The sequence below is a fragment of the Pogona vitticeps genome, chromosome 2, assembly GCF_051106095.1.
Source record: "Pogona vitticeps strain Pit_001003342236 chromosome 2, PviZW2.1, whole genome shotgun sequence".
NCBI lineage: Eukaryota > Metazoa > Chordata > Lepidosauria > Squamata > Agamidae > Pogona > Pogona vitticeps.
In genome coordinates this window covers 177,508,203-177,525,570 of record NC_135784.1, presented here as the reverse complement: position 1 = coordinate 177,525,570, position 17,368 = coordinate 177,508,203, and the positions used below count along the sequence as shown (strand labels likewise).

At 46.5% G+C, this 17,368-nt stretch overlaps 1 protein-coding gene across 1 annotated transcript in view; it reads right to left on the bottom strand.

The window, feature by feature from the left end:
- Positions 1 to 17,368, bottom strand: part of GNL3L (G protein nucleolar 3 like) — an 18,112-nt gene extending 744 nt beyond the window's left edge. Inside the window, exons 1-15 of the mRNA XM_020793027.3 lie at positions 17,266 to 17,368; positions 15,869 to 15,971; positions 15,719 to 15,756; positions 13,400 to 13,519; positions 12,865 to 12,981; positions 11,293 to 11,376; positions 10,912 to 11,047; positions 9,911 to 10,014; positions 9,394 to 9,538; positions 7,949 to 8,036; positions 6,170 to 6,347; positions 3,919 to 4,061; positions 3,536 to 3,672; positions 3,091 to 3,230; positions 804 to 975 (exon numbers count right to left, since the gene is read on the bottom strand). Coding sequence (XP_020648686.3) covers positions 804 to 975; positions 3,091 to 3,230; positions 3,536 to 3,672; positions 3,919 to 4,061; positions 6,170 to 6,347; positions 7,949 to 8,036; positions 9,394 to 9,538; positions 9,911 to 10,014; positions 10,912 to 11,047; positions 11,293 to 11,376; positions 12,865 to 12,981; positions 13,400 to 13,519; positions 15,719 to 15,756; positions 15,869 to 15,878 — 1,612 coding nt within the window. The 5' untranslated portion in view covers positions 15,879 to 15,971; positions 17,266 to 17,368. The remainder of the gene's footprint in view (positions 1 to 803; positions 976 to 3,090; positions 3,231 to 3,535; positions 3,673 to 3,918; positions 4,062 to 6,169; positions 6,348 to 7,948; positions 8,037 to 9,393; positions 9,539 to 9,910; positions 10,015 to 10,911; positions 11,048 to 11,292; positions 11,377 to 12,864; positions 12,982 to 13,399; positions 13,520 to 15,718; positions 15,757 to 15,868; positions 15,972 to 17,265) is intronic.

Genomic DNA, 17,368 nt, shown 5'->3' with positions numbered 1-17,368 from the left:
AGGAGGACCTCTTTCTGAGTTGCAGGTAGTTCCTCTTCCCTTTAAAAAGGGGCCAACAGTGGAAAGGAAAATGAACTGTACGCAACCATTTTGTCATCCTGTTCCCTTTAACCACATGGTGGTAGGAGGGGAAAGGATGGTAAAAACTTATACAATAAGGGAAGACCATGTGTGGCCCTCCAAATGTTGCTGGGTTACAACTCTCCGTTACAATTCTTTACCGACTCAAGAGTTCAGAGGCTGGAGGGCAAGTATGGAAGAAAGGAGACACAGCAGTGGTAGAAAGTGAAGCTGATGCTGTAAAAATGTGTTGTGGAGAGTTAAGCTCTGCCCTGGGATGCAAGAGAGGACAAGACTCGCATACTGTTCTCCCACTCACCATGGGAGATGTGAATGAATGAAACAGAAAAAGCTACAGTGAAGTATCACAGGGTCCCCTGGGCTATTTCCCCCAGCTTTTTGACTTGAGGAGGAAAGCGCATGCAGATTGTGGCTGGAATCATGACCTAAGAATTGTTCCCAAACCTCTCCATGGGGCACAGCATCACCCAAGCCAGCTGTGTGCCCTTAGTCACTTGGAAAACAATGCTGAAGAAGTAAATTGAAGGACACAGGAAAGTGCCTTTGACTGAGCAAGACATTCATCCATCTCGCCCAGCGTGGTTTCCATTAATGGACAGCTGCCCACATAGTGTTCCCAGCAAAAGCCATTTCCTGGCCTCCCTACAGATGCCCAAAATTGAATGTTTAGAACTTCTGCCTGCAAACTATAAAAAAATCTGTAGCCCTCCGTCAACCATTACCTGCTCGTTTCCGCCGTTTCTTGCGCTTCTTGCTTGCTGCCCGCAGACCCTGGCCCTGCTGCAGAGGGTCCAAAGCGGAGATCTCCCCCAGATCAGGAGCCCTAGGCACAGCCTCCTCTGCTTCCACGAGGGCCTTGTTTTTGGCTTTCAGCTCTATCGTCATGGGGCCAAACTAAGGAGAGAGCAAGAGAAACCTGCCTTGTAGGGTTTTAGAGGTAAAAGGTGGAACAGGAAGGAGGATGGTAGAATAGCAGGTCCTTCCAGTAGAATCCTGACCAAAAGAATCAGCCAAGCTGGCCAAAGCTCCAGCACAATGTTGGATGTAGCTGCAGTGCATCCTTTCACACTGAACAGTGAATAAAATTTTCCTCGGCACCATGCCTAAGGTTACCTATGCTATAATCTGAAAGAACAGAGCATGAGGTTGGGTGAAGTTATCTTTTTGCCTGCTAGCTTTTATAGTATAAGGAAAATAAATGCAAGTTTCTAATCCTCAAGGCTGTGGAGAAATGCTTGGAAGGAAGTGCTACTTCCTTCTGGGCTTATAAAATGAGATTTCCAGCAGTGAGGACATCAAGGCCTAGTGTGGAGATCATTCATGGCTGACAGGCTCAAAGCCCCTCAGGAATTTCTGAGCAGCAGGAACTATAACATCAAGCACCGCACCCTTCAGGCGTCACGTTTCCCTCTGAGTTTACCCACTATCTTCACAACAGGTACGGGAGAAACCGATTTTCTCAGAAAAGGTATATTGCAGCAGCAATCCCTGTGGTAATGGAAAGTGCTTGCAGGGGACTTGGTTTTGAAAAGGCAATGAAGAACCAGCAGTATTATCAAAAATCTGCCCCTCCTTTGCCTGTGAGGACCAAACCAACTGCTGGCATTTCAGGGCTGATGATGATGAGCACCTGCACGACCAAATTTCCCACTGTGCCTCCTGTTCTCTGACCAGGGATGGAAACTTAAGCAAAACGTAATACAATTAGGCTGATGCCACATTTCCCTGGCACAGGTTTTCACCACTCACACCCCTGGCAAGGAGCATTTATTATTACATTTCCATCCTGCCTTTTATTCACACCTAACTCACAGAGGCACTGACATGCCTTGCTCTTTCCCTTTAAACCTCGCAACAACCCTGCAAGATCGTGGTAGGCAGAGATATAGCATATAGCAACTCTCTGGAGATCACTTAAGAAAGCTTGGTCGCCAACACCAAGGGGAAATTTGAACTCTGTCCTTGTCTGGCACCCAATCCACTCTACCATACTGGGCCTCAGTTTATCTGGGAAAGATGTTCATGGTTTTGCTGAGCAGCCTCTCTAATTCGGCCCCAAAATTAGAGCCGGTTCGCCGTTAAAGGAAGAAAACCTGAATGCTGGCCTCCAGCCGTCGGGAGCCATGGGGCTTGGCAGCTAGCTTTCATCCTCTGCCCTGCATCCAAGGTTCCAAGCATGGATTAGGCAGCAAAAGGGACCTGCTGGGCCCCAGCTTCCCATCACATCCCACCACTGAAAACAGTGGCCACATGATGGGAATTGCTATCCGATACCCTAAGGGCAAGCTGGTCAGTATTACTTGTATATGAGCTTTAATCGTAGCCCCCCCAACTCCCTTTTCCTGCTATAAACCCAGCCCTTTAACAATTATATGACATGGCCTCTCTAGTTTAATCCTTGGGGTTGGAAGGAGCTAATTCTGTTGTAGTGGTGTGGATTTCCTCCTTCACCTGGCCTGCAGAAGAACACTGAGGCAGAAGGAGAGATGGAAGAAGGGGCACATCCTGCTTTTTCTTAGCAGCAGAGAGTGCTCGTCCTGTCCCTGGTGTTCCACTGCCAAAGTCCTCCCTAATTTATATGAGGGGGAGAAGTCCCTCTCTTTCTTTCATTCCAGGCAGAGCTCAAGCCTGCCAAGTTTGCCCTCCCCTCTGTAGCTAAAACGAAACAGAAGTCGACTGTTTTGCGGCCTAGAACTTCTCAATAAGGTAAATCCAGAGGCTTGCAGATTTGGTTAATTGACAGTCACAAGACTAGGGGCCAAGCCTGGCTGCAGAAACCGTCCTTTGAACAAATTCTGGGACTCCAGGACTTCAAGCAGCAGAGGCCAGCCGTTCTCTTCAAGACCTGTTTGTTCCAAGTCTTGATGATCGTTACCACCACCACCACCATCCCGCCCATGAACCTTGCTTCACAAGCCCGTCTCTGCAATACCTAGCAGTCCCTTGAGGAATTATCTGACATCCTGGTTGGTTCCAAATTTACACCACCTAGAGTTTGTCCTCGCTTACCTCTTGACCTCCGTCTTCCTCCATCTTGGTCTCTTCGTCTTCTTGACTGCACAGTCCTCCTCCCTCCTCCATTTCAGCTTCTGTCCCACTGGTGAGGCCACAGCTCTCCAAGGTGATGCCAACAGGACCCAAGGGCAAATCTGCAAAAGATGAAACATTGCCCAGCATTTCCTAAATATTTCCAGGGAGCAAAGCCTGAGGACTGCAGCTTCCTGAATACTTATGGCCAGCCACCTGCCTGCCCTACCATGGGAAGCTGTTCTTCTGCTCTGCCTTCCCCAGCAGCTTTTTGAGAAGAAGGGAAGGATGAATATATGCTAAAAAAATAAAAGAAGCACTGCAGGGAAGAGATGTAGGGATAAGCGTGCAGTGAAGAGAATCATTTGGCAACCCCCAAGAAGCAAAACCTTGGATACACCACTGCCACCTTTCCTGAGCCACTTACTTGCCAAAGCTTTCTCGTTCTCCTGTTCCAGGGCTTCAAAATCAAAGGCCTTGCCCATCTCTGCCATAATCTCTGCACTGATGTGAGTGGGGAGCGTGTGGGTTTCGGGGGGATGTGTGAAGTAGCTGATCTTCCCACTATCAGAGACAGAAAGAGAGTGAAACTTTGAAATTAACCAGAGATTATGCAAAGACAGAGCTAAAAGTATCTGAGTCTCTCAGATCCTGTTTTATCCTTCCGGGTGTCTCTCTGCCCTTTTGAGACTGACTGGATTAGAAATGACAAGGGTTAGGAGGCCTCCATCAAAATCAGCCTCTGCAAGGGAGACACATTTCCGATCCCCTTGTCCTTCTGAGGATTTTGACATGCAAACCTGCACTCACCTTGTCCAGTCACTTAGCACTGCTTTGGCTGCCTTCTCATGGTCCGGCATCCCTCCTCTCTTCAGCTTGCCTTGGCGCCTGGCTAAATGAGCCAGGAACTCCATCGTGTCTTGGAAATCTGGCACACCATAGTGCTGCATAATCTTTTTTTTAAAAAAGAGAGGTGGAAGGAAGAAGAGAGAGAGGCTGATTACCATCTTTAACCCACTTGACTACCGCTTAGTAACTTGTATCTGCATCCAAGTGATCTCTAACCAATGGGACCAAAGGCCATGGGGGGGATTGCACTCGGTACAAAGTACAGTGGTGCCCCACTTGACGATTACCCCGGTAGATGACGAAATTGCTTAACGATGACGTTTTTGCAATCGCAAAACGATGTTTCAATGGGGAAAATTCGCTTCATGACAATCAGTTCCCTGTTTCGGGAACTGATTTTTCACTTCGCGTCAATCAAAAACAGCTGATTGTCGGGTTTTCAAAATGGCCGCCCGCTGTTTCCTGGACCTATTTCCAGAAGACAGCGACCGAAAATGGCTTCCCCTATGGAGGATCTTCGCTGAACAATGAGGTATTTTGCCCATTGGAACGCATTGAATCGGTTTTCAATGCATTTCAATGGTTTTTTTCTTTTTCTTGATGACAATATTGCTTAACAGCGATTTTAATGGAATGGATTAAAGCAGGGCACCACTGTATTGTCTTTCGTTCACTTTCACCATGTCTTCTGAAGAACTGCCATTCACAGTGTTTCTGACTACACAGAAAGATGCAGGGTACCTGGTAAGAGAAATCCCAGTTTTGAGTTCTGGGGAAGGGAGGAGCCCAAAGAGATTCTAAATGGCATCTCCTGGGGGAGTTCACACACACACACCACTTTCTCATTCTTGGCAGCAACTGGCTCACATTTTTTTTTTCTTTCAGTGGGTCCATCACCCATCCTGCTTTATTGGTTTTGTCAGCCAGTCAGCTCTATTAATATATGCAGCCGGGGGGGGGGGGGGGGGCGATCGCTCCAGGCTAACCAGTTACCACTTAATAGCTTTTGAAGCAGGGTGGTTAGTGTGCAGTCAGGTTGAACCATCAACTAATAAAATGCACCCCTTTGATTAATTGAGGCAGACGGCACTCGAACTCTCGCTTGCCTGCAAGTGAGTCCTTTTGACTTCAATAGGTTTTACTGATGAATCGCTAGACTAACTAAGACTTGGTTTCAGATACTGAGAATTGGTTCAAAAATATTTCGGCCAATTCGTTAGCAGATTTTTCTTCCTCTACTTTTTAAACTGTCCCCCCCCCCAAAAAAAAAGAAAGTACTTGAAGAAAAGAAGCGCATTGGGATAGCCGAAACTATCTCACATTTACATTTTCTGTTGTCAAAAAACACATCTTGCTGGAAGAAGAGGCATCCTTTATTCTCCGAGACAGAAGCAGGAATGCCTCTTCTGACACTGCTCCTGCTGACGCTTGACTCAGCCATCTGGCATGGTGTGGTGAGCTGTGGTGCACTGGACTGGGCTCTGGAAGACCCAGATTCAAAACCCAAGCCAGTCAGACATCTCAGTGGGTTATCATCCTAGGCCAGTCATTCTTCCTACCTGACCCACCTCACAGGACTGTTGTGCACACAGAGTGGGCAGGAAGTTCATTGGGGGAAAGTAGACTATAAATGCAGATCAAATGAAAATAAAGCATGTCATACACACCTACACTTTTTGGACTGTTGTCCGAAATTAATGAGGGGCAGCTGCTGAGTGATCCAATGGCCACCTGTTATTATTCATTTTTAGGTCCCCAAAGTATAACTACAGGACTTGGTTGGATCTGAACCAACAAATAATCCTGTGCCGGTTTAAAGACTAAAAGGTTTATAAGCCGTCCAAATTAAGAAGACTGTCCAAAACTGACTCGACAATTAACCAGTATATTTAATCAGAGAAACAAAGGAGGGAATCCGGATTTCTCTCTTGGGTTTCTTATAACAACAGATCAACTATCTCACTTAATTTAGATCGATCAATTCTACTAAAGCCCACAATAAGCCTTTGAAAGAAGCCCTGAATTCCTGATCTCCATCGACATAATTATCTAGATCACCATCACAACTGTGTACAGCTAAAGCCCAAGACACCATTCCATGACTATGGATGGGAAACGCTGTTTTCTTCAGACTCCCATTCTGGGAGTTTTAGTTAAAAACACACACACAAACAACACCAAAAGGCAACATTCCCATTTCTGCTAGAGCTACCTGCTGCTTGTTGCACCGTTTCAAAATGGCCTCCACTGGACTAACTGGGTCGACCAGTCGCTCTATCTTAACACAGTTTCGTAGGATCATGACAGCATCAGAGGTGGGAGAAGCCATGACAATCCCCGGACAGTCCAGGAGTTTGATGTGTTTGTCCAGATGCACCTCTTGCAGGCACCTAGAAGATTGGGGTTAAGAATGTGAGAAAAAGGATTTGCAATCAAAGGGAAAGAGTTGCTTCTTCCACTAAAACCCCCCTCCACTTCTCTGGGTGATGTTCTGAACTCCAGGGGTGGCAGCAATGTGCTCCTGGGGACACTTTTGCACCCCATCTCACTCCTGCCAGATAAGCTACTATCGTGGCAGTGGTAAAGTAAGACCTGCTGTTTTTCTGGCAGCATAATTCCATGACACAGAGCAGTAGCTCCCACCTTTAGGTCTCCAGATGTTCTTGGACTACAATTCCCAGAAGCCTTCTCTGTTAGCTATCCTGGCCAGGATTTCTGGGAGGTGTAGGACTCAAGGTTAGGAGCACTGACACATAGGGAGTGGACACTTTTCAAGTAAGAAAGAACTGCACTGTCCCCTCCTACCACTTGCAGAAACCAGGTACACACCTTCTGTCTGTGATTGTGGGGATGGGGATAAGGCTGCTCTCCTTCCCCTTGAAGTTACCTCCTTCAGCTCTAGGTACAAGCCTGAGCAGCAGTGCTTCACCCACAATCTTGTGACTGCTTTAAGATTTACAGCCGGGTCTCTATTGAAAGGCCGACACAACCATCTTGTGTCTCAAGCTGTTATGTCCAAGGGACAGTCAAATTCCAGCCTTCCAGAGGTTGCTGGATGGCCACTCCTATTAGCCCTGCTCAGTGCTGCCAGAGGTGGAAAAAGCAAGGAGATGCAGTCCAACGGCAAGCTCTGTTCTTACTATTCCTAGGGGCAGAGGAAGGAAGAGTCCTAGTCCGAGGCTTGAAGGCTAGGGCATGAGCAATGACCGCCTTCCGACATGACAATAAGTGACAACTGCAGGCATTTTTGTTGCCTAAGGGAGAGGAATAAAAGGCACTGCCACCCATCCACTCATTAAGAGGAAGAGTATCCAAAATACGGCTACTTATTTTGACATCTGAGGCACCCAATCTCAGAAATGCTTTTCCTCCTTCGGGGTGGATGAACAACATAAATGCACATCAATTTGCTACTGATCAATGGCATCCAAAACATTCTGTCAAAGCCTAAAGGCAAGGACCATCCCTCCTTGCAAAACCTCATCCCATTGTTATTCACCATTCCTAGGCTTTCTGTTCCATGAAGGTCCACAGTTCTGATCCCCTTGGCCCACACCTGACTGTTCAGGGAATCCACAGGTGGATTTCAACCAGGCCTACTTGGGCAAGCACTCCTTCATCCAATCCTTTTTTCCCCCCTCTCACAGGAGGGAGAAATCAGCACCAAGGCTTAAGCTGACCTACCTCTGATTCAAGGGGTTGCACTGGACTCACCCCAATTCACCAGGGATGACAGGGCCACTGAATTTTAGCAGTGGCTGCTCTACCGCAACTGCTAATGAAACCCGACATCCATTGTAGTTCTTCTCTCTGGTGCAAGAGGGAGCCAGAGAGCATCCATTTCCCTTTTAGACAGGAAGGAACGGGGAAGAGATCCTGTGCTGAGGTGCCAAATCTCACCACTCTTACCCCAGCCAAGGCTATTTGCCTGTTTGCTATATATATGTATCAATACACACACCAAGAGAGAGAGAGAAAAACTGCAACCTACTTAGTGACGCCAGGTGTGGCACCAACGCTGCAGGCCCGGCTCCTCTTCAAGCTGTTGATCAAGCTGCTCTTCCCGACATTTGGGAAGCCTGTAGTCGGGAATGAGGAAAAAGGCACCTCTGTCAGCCGATGGCCCCCTCACCCTTTGGCAAAGGCTCTCCCGTGAGAGTCATCCAGCCTCTTTTCAGCACCTCATGCAGGGTTCTGCTCTCCACACTCGTTAGCCATCACCGGCCCACCACAGGAGAAGAGAAGCCTAAGCATCCTTCCCTCTTTTAACAGACGGACAGACAGACAGGCAGCAGAACAAAGGTGGCTAGAGAGGCTACTACAGCCTCCAGGCAGGCTCAGAAAGGCCGGCCCTGTCATGAGGTAGAGTGAGGCGACTGCTCCCAGCAGCAGGAGAACAGAAGGCAAGGGACTCCCAGCTGCTGCTCTTAAACCTGATTTGGACAAGTGGCACCCCCCACAACCTGCCCTGGTCTCTCTCCAAACTAACCCCTGCTTCCTCAGGGATAGGGGAGGCTGCTCTTCCTTCAGCAGGACTGAAAACAAAAGGGCCGTTGCCATTTCGACCAGCTCCTATACACAGAATGTATAGGATGTGAAATGGTGCCATACTGTCCTTTGCCTCAGGCAACACACAGGGTCTTGGACCAGGCCTGCCACTCAATAGGCTGGCCCCGCTTTGACCCAGGCCCACGCATGGTCTCAGTGGGTTGGGCACAGCGTTGCCTACTTTTGAGCTTGCAGCTTCCCACCCAGTTGTCAGAAGGTTCCAGCGGGGCTTGAGATACATGGCTCCTTCTCTCCCTTGCCTCTTCTCCCACTTCCTATCTACAGCAATACCTCTACCTCTGCTAGGGCTTCCTGGCTTGTCTGAGTCTCCGTTCACCAGCTGTCTCTGGCTGAACGCCCCTCTGGAAGGAACAGAGGATTTGGCCAAAGGCCCAAAACTGGCAGAAGGAAAGGAAGATCTTCCTGTGCTCGGCAGATGGCGGCTACGTTTAGACCCACCCACCCCAAACAACGGAGGCAGGAGAAGCAAGCGTGCTTTTTAAGCTCCCCTTGACTTCCGAGGCACAGAAGCAATATTTGCAAACAAGGACATGAAAGATATTTGAAAACATTTGCCTGCTAGTTTAGTGAGAAGATGAAGCCATTCACATATCCCGGGATTCTTGAAAAACCCTCAGGAAAACGATTACTACCTTGACCAAACTGATCAGGTCTGATTTTGGAAGCTAAGTAAGGTTAGCTAAGTAAGCCCCAGGAGTGACTGGATGGGATATACCACATATGGCCAAGGATCTTTAGGTAGGCTACGAAAGAAATCATCTCAGGTTGTTCCTTAGCCACACCTGAAAGCTACTGCTAATAACTCTGGCTCAGGTGGATCAGCAGTCTGACTCTGTGTAAGGTAGCTTCCTGGGCTTTTCAACTCACCCACAACTCCGACAGTGATGGTTGTCCGGACATTCTGGTTCCGGCAGTAGTTTGCCAGCACCTTCATGAGGCAGTCTGCCCCGACACAGGCGCCACTGCTGAGCAGGTCACCCGAAGCCTGGGTTACTGGCACTCGGCTTTGTTGCTGGGGAAAAAAAAGAGAGACTGTCAAGAAATAATAGCAACTGCAGTCTGATCACATGGCAGAACACGCCGACTGCTGAGGGGGAACTCTGCTGAAGCTTTCCATCCTTCTCAATGGACAGCCCGGATCTCATCACTTGGACATCAGTGACTGGATTTCCTCAGTAAATCTGGCCTCCTGAAAAACACTATCTGGCCCTTCCAAGGTTTGAGAAGAAAGTGATGTTTTCTAGAAACAGCGCGTGCTCTGAGATGATGGGGGACTGGGGGCTCCCCACACTTTGTCTCAAAATGGCCTTCAAGGAAAAGGGAACTGTTGAAACCAGACCTGCAGCTTCTTTGCCCCACCACAGCCCTTGTGGGTCCCACGTACCAGGTTTTTGCTCTGCTGCTGAGTGGAGGCTTTAAACGCTACCGTAGGAAATTCATTCCTCAGGTACTTCAGCCACTTTGCTACAATATCCTTAGACACCAGATCTGGTCCAGAAACAGAACAGGAGAATTAAGCTGGAAGACAGAACTCGTATACCACATGTACATAAAACCTATGGCTTTTGGGATGGCATTGGATGGCAATGCTCACCAGCCCTGGGCACTTTAGCCAGTGGTGAGGGATTGTGGGAGATGTCGTCTAACACCTGAAGGACACAGATGGCCCAGAAATGGATCAGGCCCACCTGTTTTCTTTGGGCCCAAGGGCCTGTCAGGCATGTAGTACTCTACAACTGTGGGATTCTGCTAAAAACTATAACCTCCCACATACTCTGCAGGTGAGGCAGCAATGCCATACCCCGCAGCTGCCATGAACAAGATGAACCCTAAAACAGTAAGTTGTTCTATAGTCAAAATGCCCCTGAAAAGCTTTGATAAAAAGCTTTAAAAATAACTACTTTACTTTCTCATGCAAGATAAACCAAACAAATGGACAGTAGGACCTCCGTATCCGCTGATTTGCTTATCCATGGTTTGAAAATATTAAAAGAAAAATCCAAGAAACATAGATTTCTAAAGATGAAGTTACTAGAACTGCCCACTAGAGGGAGTCAGAGACCATGCTATCTATAAGTTTGCTATCATCTGCATTTTTCCGCTTGGAACTGATCTCCTGCAGATAGAGGGGGTCCTACTGTCATTTGGCTTTCTTCTCTGAGAACATTCTCCAGACTTGTCTGGTGGAGTATCTGGATTCAGGGAGAGAAGCCCCCATCTGGAACGGAACCGCCCAGGATATTGTGAATCTTTGCTGAAGATTCTTGGCTACAAGAGGGTCATACACCTGAGTCATAACATGAGAGAGGATTACAGCCCAGGCCTATCTGCGCCAGACCTCTCTCCTTTTCCAGAGAGTCCAGCAGCCCGGCCCTTCATGCTCACCTATTTTGTTCAGCACCAGTACTAGCCTCTTGTTGGCTCCTGCTTGCACCACTGCCTGTTCAACTTGGGGGCAGCGGCAACCTTGAGGATCCCGGGCATCAAGGACTTCTAGGATCACATCAGCAGCTTCCACTACCTAAGGAAAGAGAGAGAGAGAGAGAGAGAGAGAAGGCTAAGGAGGAGGGAGGGGTAGTACATCTGATCCCTGCCCTTGCCCAGCAGAAGGAAGAGCTCTTGCACATTGGAAACCCAACAAAGCATCACCTTAACAGCCGAGGCCTCTTTTCCCCCCAGAACTTGGGGAAGTTATTTCAGGATGCAATTCCTAGAGTCCCCCCCCCCCAGCCATGCTAAGGGCGAGATCCCTTCAGCCCCACTAACCTTCCTGAACTCCTTATAATAGGCTTTGCAGGAGCTGTCTTTCTCCAGCAGGGCATGTTTGGCCAGTTGCTTCAGATCCACCTCCTGCGGGAAAACAAGTGTAGGTGTATATATGTAACACCTTTCGAGCTGGCTGGATCACTCAGTGAGCTGGAGAATCAGGCTGCAGAGTCAGGGGCCAGAGGTTCGATTCCCCACTATGCCTTGTAGGAGAAGTGTCCCTACGTATGTCCTTGGGAAAACTACCTTACTTTAAAAAAAAAACACCTGGAAAGGGTTGCCCTAAGTTGGAACCGAATTTGCAATATAAACTTAACGTCATTTAAATATGCATATAATTAAAGAAAGTTGCACTTAGATAGAACGGATAGGGTGGGTCTCCATGGTAGATTACAGGACAAGCCCGTTATAGCTAGAAAGCATTAGCACCAGACTGGCCCCATCTTTGCTGTCCTTCCACAAACACGCAAAGACCTTTCTCTTCAAGCCAACTTTCCCTTCGTGACTGAGGAAGAAAGAAAAAATTTTAATGGGACGGTTGTGTTTTTAATGCATTTTTATTACCGTTTTTATCTACTGGTTTTAATCTATTTATCTAGTTCTTTTAAAATATTGTAACAATTGATTGTGTTAGCTTTAATATTGTTTCTTTTAATACTGGAAGCTGCCCTGGATCCTTTTGGTGAGAAAGGCAACATATATGAATGAATGAATAAATATTTGTTTGTTGTTTCCCTGCTAGAAACACATGGTTGCTTGCCCAGAGGAGGATACAGAGGAGTACAGGGGGACCATAGTATCCGTGGGGATTGGTTCCAAGCCCACTACCCACTCACGATGAAGAAAAATGCTGAAATAGCTAAGGCTATACATAGTGTGGTCTCTGGCTCCCTCTAATGGCCAGGTCTAGTAAATATGCCATAGAAATAAATATGTATTTCTGAGTTTTTTATTTAATATTTTCAGACAGTAGATAAGTGAATCTGCGTATCAGTAGATACTGATCCTGCAGATAGTGGGGTCCTACTGTATTCAACTTCAAGATGATCACAACTGTTTTGAGGCAATCATCTCAGGAATACACATTTGAAAGACAAAGCTTTAGAAGTCAGCAGAGTGGGGCTGTAGCTGAGAGTACACAAGCTCAGAAGGGCCCAAACCTCTTTCCTACACTGGCTGGAAGTTGGTGTGAAATGGGGTAGAATATCCCCTCTCCTCACCAGCTCCTGCTCTGAACTTTTGCCCACCCAATTCAACATGTCCTCCTTCTTCTGAAAAGATTTTTCAGGGAGGAAACACTTCTGCATGGGAGTTGAGCCTGCATTTGGACCTCATTCAAATATGCCACCTCTTGGATAAACATTTTGGTGTAGAAGAGGAAGCAAGAACAGCGACACTATGAAGACATACGGGATGATGTAGCCAGCAGGTACTTGAGGAAGGGGCAGAAGGAATGAACATGCAGAGAGGAGAAAAAAAAAGGGGCCCCCAGCACAGAGGGAGAGACCATTGGGGAGGGGGAGACGGGGCACATTAGCGCTGAGAATGATCTCTCAGCCTCAGTATAATTACCTTTTGTTCAAATTGCTTTTGCCTCATCAGGGCATCCTTCTGCAGACCCTCTAGACTCCGGAACCTGCTGACTTCCTGTTGCCGGGCCATGCGCTGCCGTTCCTTCAGTTCTGCAACCTGGTTGAGAGGTGCACAGCCTTAACCCACCAGGGCATCTCCAGGCCTTTGCAAAAAATATTTTTTCAGGCTATCCCAAACATAGGCTGAAATCCTATTGCTTTGTTACACACAAGACATTCCATTCCATCGTTCCTGGCTCAAAATCAATAATCCCTGCTTGGATTCTTGAGTGCTCGCCAATCCAGAACCCCATCCCTCAAGAATCCCAGCCAGGACCCATTAATAGCTAACCAGGAATAACTGAATGTTGTGCCTTTTGTGGAAAAAAGCAACAGGAATTGAGCGATGGGATCTGGAACCCACTTTAGGCATCCAACCCCCCCCCCCCCCCCGATTTGTAGCTAGGGAATGTATCTCAAAGAGCCAAGCCCAGCACCATTTCCCCAGAAGCATCTCCTAGAATTCTTCACCTCACCTTCTTCTGCTTTAGTGCTGCTTCCTTTTTAACATGCTCCCTCTTTTTCACATGTTCTTTGAAGTGTGATAACTGGGGCACTCCTGGATCCTTCTTTCCCCGTCTTTTTGCATCTCTTTTCTGCAGAAAGGACAGGCACAGCATTGGGCCTAACACCAGATATGAAACTATAGAAGAGGGTTGGCCAGCCCGCATGCTCTCCAAAGGTAACAGGAGGGAAGGGTTGGATTGATAGCTACACATCTCCACTGCCGTACTCTCCCTCTCCCGCCCTGAGAAACGCTCTCTGCCAAACAGACAGACACGCTGAGCTTGAAGAAGTTAATTTTTTCAACCACAGCTCCTAGAATCTCTTAACCATTATGGAGTTCACCTTCTGCATACATAACACCTTTCCTTGTTCTTCTCATGCCACACCTCCACCCAGGTTCCTTTAAAAGCAAGGACGATGCTGGTGATCCCTCTGCCCTGCCGGAGGAGTTGGTCACACACACACCAGCTCCCCTGTTTGCTTTCCCTAACACCCAGGTTCGCCTTTTGGCACGACTTTTTCTTTTTCTTTCTAATTAAGCTGCCAACAGAGGATATTCTCCTCACTGTACCAATGATGAATACTGAATCAATGCTGTCAATTATAACAATATTTATTTAAGGATTCGAAGGTGAAACATATAAAGAAAATCATGGACGTTCTTGTAGTATTGATTCATTAAACACGCTTTGGATTTCAGATATGCTTACTTATGTAGGATTCACTTTAATCACGGTGTTACAACATTCAAACTGTTTATTTAATTCTTATTACTTTTACTTCTTCAGTTATCAAACACACCAACTTTCCAAGTTCTTGTTTTCAATCCTTCCCTAACTATCCCTCTTAACTCTTTCAATCTCTCTATATATCTCTGTCTCTTCTTCTCTCTAACTCTCCAATTGCCCAACTAACTTAACTGTCTCCACTGTCTTCCCTCAGTACCGTTGGTTCCGCCCCTCCAGTCCTCTCATAGGCTCCCACACCAGAGCTCTACCATGACTGACAGGAGTGACATTTTATCTGTCCGTCACAGAGTTGTTCTCACTAAGAGAAGTGAGATCCTCAGGAAGAGGTAAAGACCTAGAGATGACTCTTCTTGTGCTGTTTCCTCTCCACTGGCACAGTGGTTATTTCCAGGGCAGGGAATGGCCTGAGCATGTCCACTGCAAGGGCTTGCAGGATGCTAGGGTGTCTTGAGGGTGGGGGACCTGCGGCCTTCCAGATGATAGACTGCAATTCCCAACACTGGTTACTAAAGCTGGGGAAGGTAGGAACTGGAGTTCAGCAACATCTGGAAGGCCACACACTGCTCACCCCTAATGCAAATCATGGGAAGGACATGGTTCCTTCTTAAGTCTTAAAATCACAGTGTTTGTCTCAGGGACAGAAAAATATTGGTACAGCCACATGACAGAAATTCATCTCAGTTTCATAGACAACATAAATAAAAAGATACTTGGCTGAAAAAGCTAAGCTTCAGTTAGCTGCCCCAGTTCCTTACTCTTTACAACTAGGAACAGACCCTTGTTCTTTCTCAGATCTACTAACACGGACACCTCTCAACCTTCTCCTGATGAGCTGATCCTCTTATGCTTACATGAAGTGCTTGAGAAGTTTCTTTTTGGGATTAGCATTCCTAACACCAGTATGACCACTGCTCAAGTTGCCTGGGAACTCTGGAGAGTGTTTAAAAAAAAAACCAAAGCAAAAGTGTGCTGCTTATATACCACCCCATAACACTTAAAACGCTCTGTGGGCAGCTTGCAGTTTAATTATGCAGGCTACACACACACACACCGCAAGCTGAGTGTGTAGCCTCAATTTACCAATCTTGGAAGGATGGAAGGCTGAGTGAACTTTCAGGCAGCAACCTGAGATTGAACCCAGGTTGTGAACAGAGTTCTTGCTGCAGTACTGCAGTTTAACCACTGTGCCAAAGGGCTCTTTTATAGCCCAAAAGAGTCGCTTTTTTTCAAACTCCCTGCAAAAGAATGCTGGACATTGCCTTCCTGCCACCTCCAGTTCTTCTTTTGACCTACCATCAGCTGCCTTCTGCCCCATGACCTCCCATAAAAATTACCTCACCAAAAGTACAGGCTATCTTCTCATTGTCAAATCCAGAGGTCACTCCTTTGGACTTTCTGACCTCTCTCCTGCTTTTGGTGCAGCTGACCAACCCTTTCTGTACACAACCCTTGTCCACATCATCTGCTCAATAAATCTCCTCACCCCCTCCAGCCTTTATAAACAGTGGAAAACAACTAGTACTGACACTGCCTACTCACCTTGCTATGTTTGTGTTTCTTTCCAGACTTCTTCTGCTCTAAAAGAGGGAAGGAGAGGAGAGAAATCAAAGTTACGGCAATTGCCATTTTACATCTTGTTTTTTAACAGCACTTGGCGACATCTGATAAATGAACTAAGCAGAGACTTACTGCGGGTCATGACGCAAGGCTGTGTATGTGTGTTTCTACACAATGTCAGCTTCAGTGGTCACTAAAATATATCTGAATGACTTGCTTTTCAGATTAAGAATGCCTGGAAAAGAAGGAAAGAAATACCTACTGAGAACCAGCATAACAATTAGAGAGACTAGCATTTAGATAATCATAATGTGTGATCTGATGCCAATTCCTATTCAAATCTGATAAGACTTCATATAGTTATTGTGGGACTAGAGCAGGAGAGCCATGTTTCCAGCCTTCAACTCACAAGAAGAAAGGATTGAAATGTGACTAATATTACTAACCCTTATAATATTAAAGCCAAAGACCAGAGTATATCAGCAGAAAAACATAAAATACAATTTTTTGATGAAAAACAAGTCACAGACCAGATACAAACTCCACAGAGAAAAACAGAAATGCCTCATATTTAATATTCTCTTTTTCTCTCCCTCTTGATCTTCAAACCCGCACCCACTCCTCCTATCTCTTCTCTCCCCCCCATCGTCTTTGCTCAGGCCTGGTGTCCGTTTTCTTTCTTCTGGGGAATTTTTACAACCAAACCCTAAAACAACATAAATTACTGAATGCAAATGTAACATACACCCAGGAGCCAATTATTATTTAACATGAAACTGATATTTCATTCAACATTTCATTTTGTTTCCATATGTCTGATGAAGTGGACGTGTCCATGAAGGCTCACATTCAAATATACTGTAATAGTCTTTTAAGGTGCCACTTGGTTTTTTTGTCTTGTTTCTTTGGATTTTGCCTGATATGCTTGCACAGACCAACATGACTACCTCTTCCAAAACTACATCATCAATCATTTGTAAGAGTGTAGTAAGAATTTATGCTCAGAGGTGTATAAAAATGGCACAAAGGAAGCCCCTAAAACCTGCCCCTCCTAGAAGGAGATCTCAGGGTCAGGGGATATAAACTGCAGAATGAAGTAGAAATTTATCACACACACACACACACACACAATGTAACCCTGTTTGAACACATTCTCATGATCAGTACATAAAGGGGAAAGCATCAGTGTAGATTCCCTTATTACAGTCATTCAATGCATATTGATGTATCTGTGGGGCGCTGTGTTTCTCTCACAAGGAAGCATTCAAAACTGACACTTTCCAGCTCCATGTGAAGCAAAAGGGGACTATAACACACACCAGCCCCAGCTGGTTTAGCCCAGAGTGCTGGTAAATGGGAATTACAGTCCCACATCATCTGTAGCTTTATCACTTGATTGTATAAATGCATTCAAAAAAAAACTGAGAAAAGCCTTGACATCCCACAGATGATACTGGTATAACGCCCTCCCTTGCAAAGTATCCTTTTCATGAGCGTTTCATCCACCCACCCCCTTCGATACCTCTTACCCTGTTAAGAAGTTCCACTTCCAGGTCGACAGTGAGTCTCTGTCTCTGCAAACACATGGGGTTTCCTGGGCAGGACACATGGTTTCCTGCGCGTGCCTGAAGG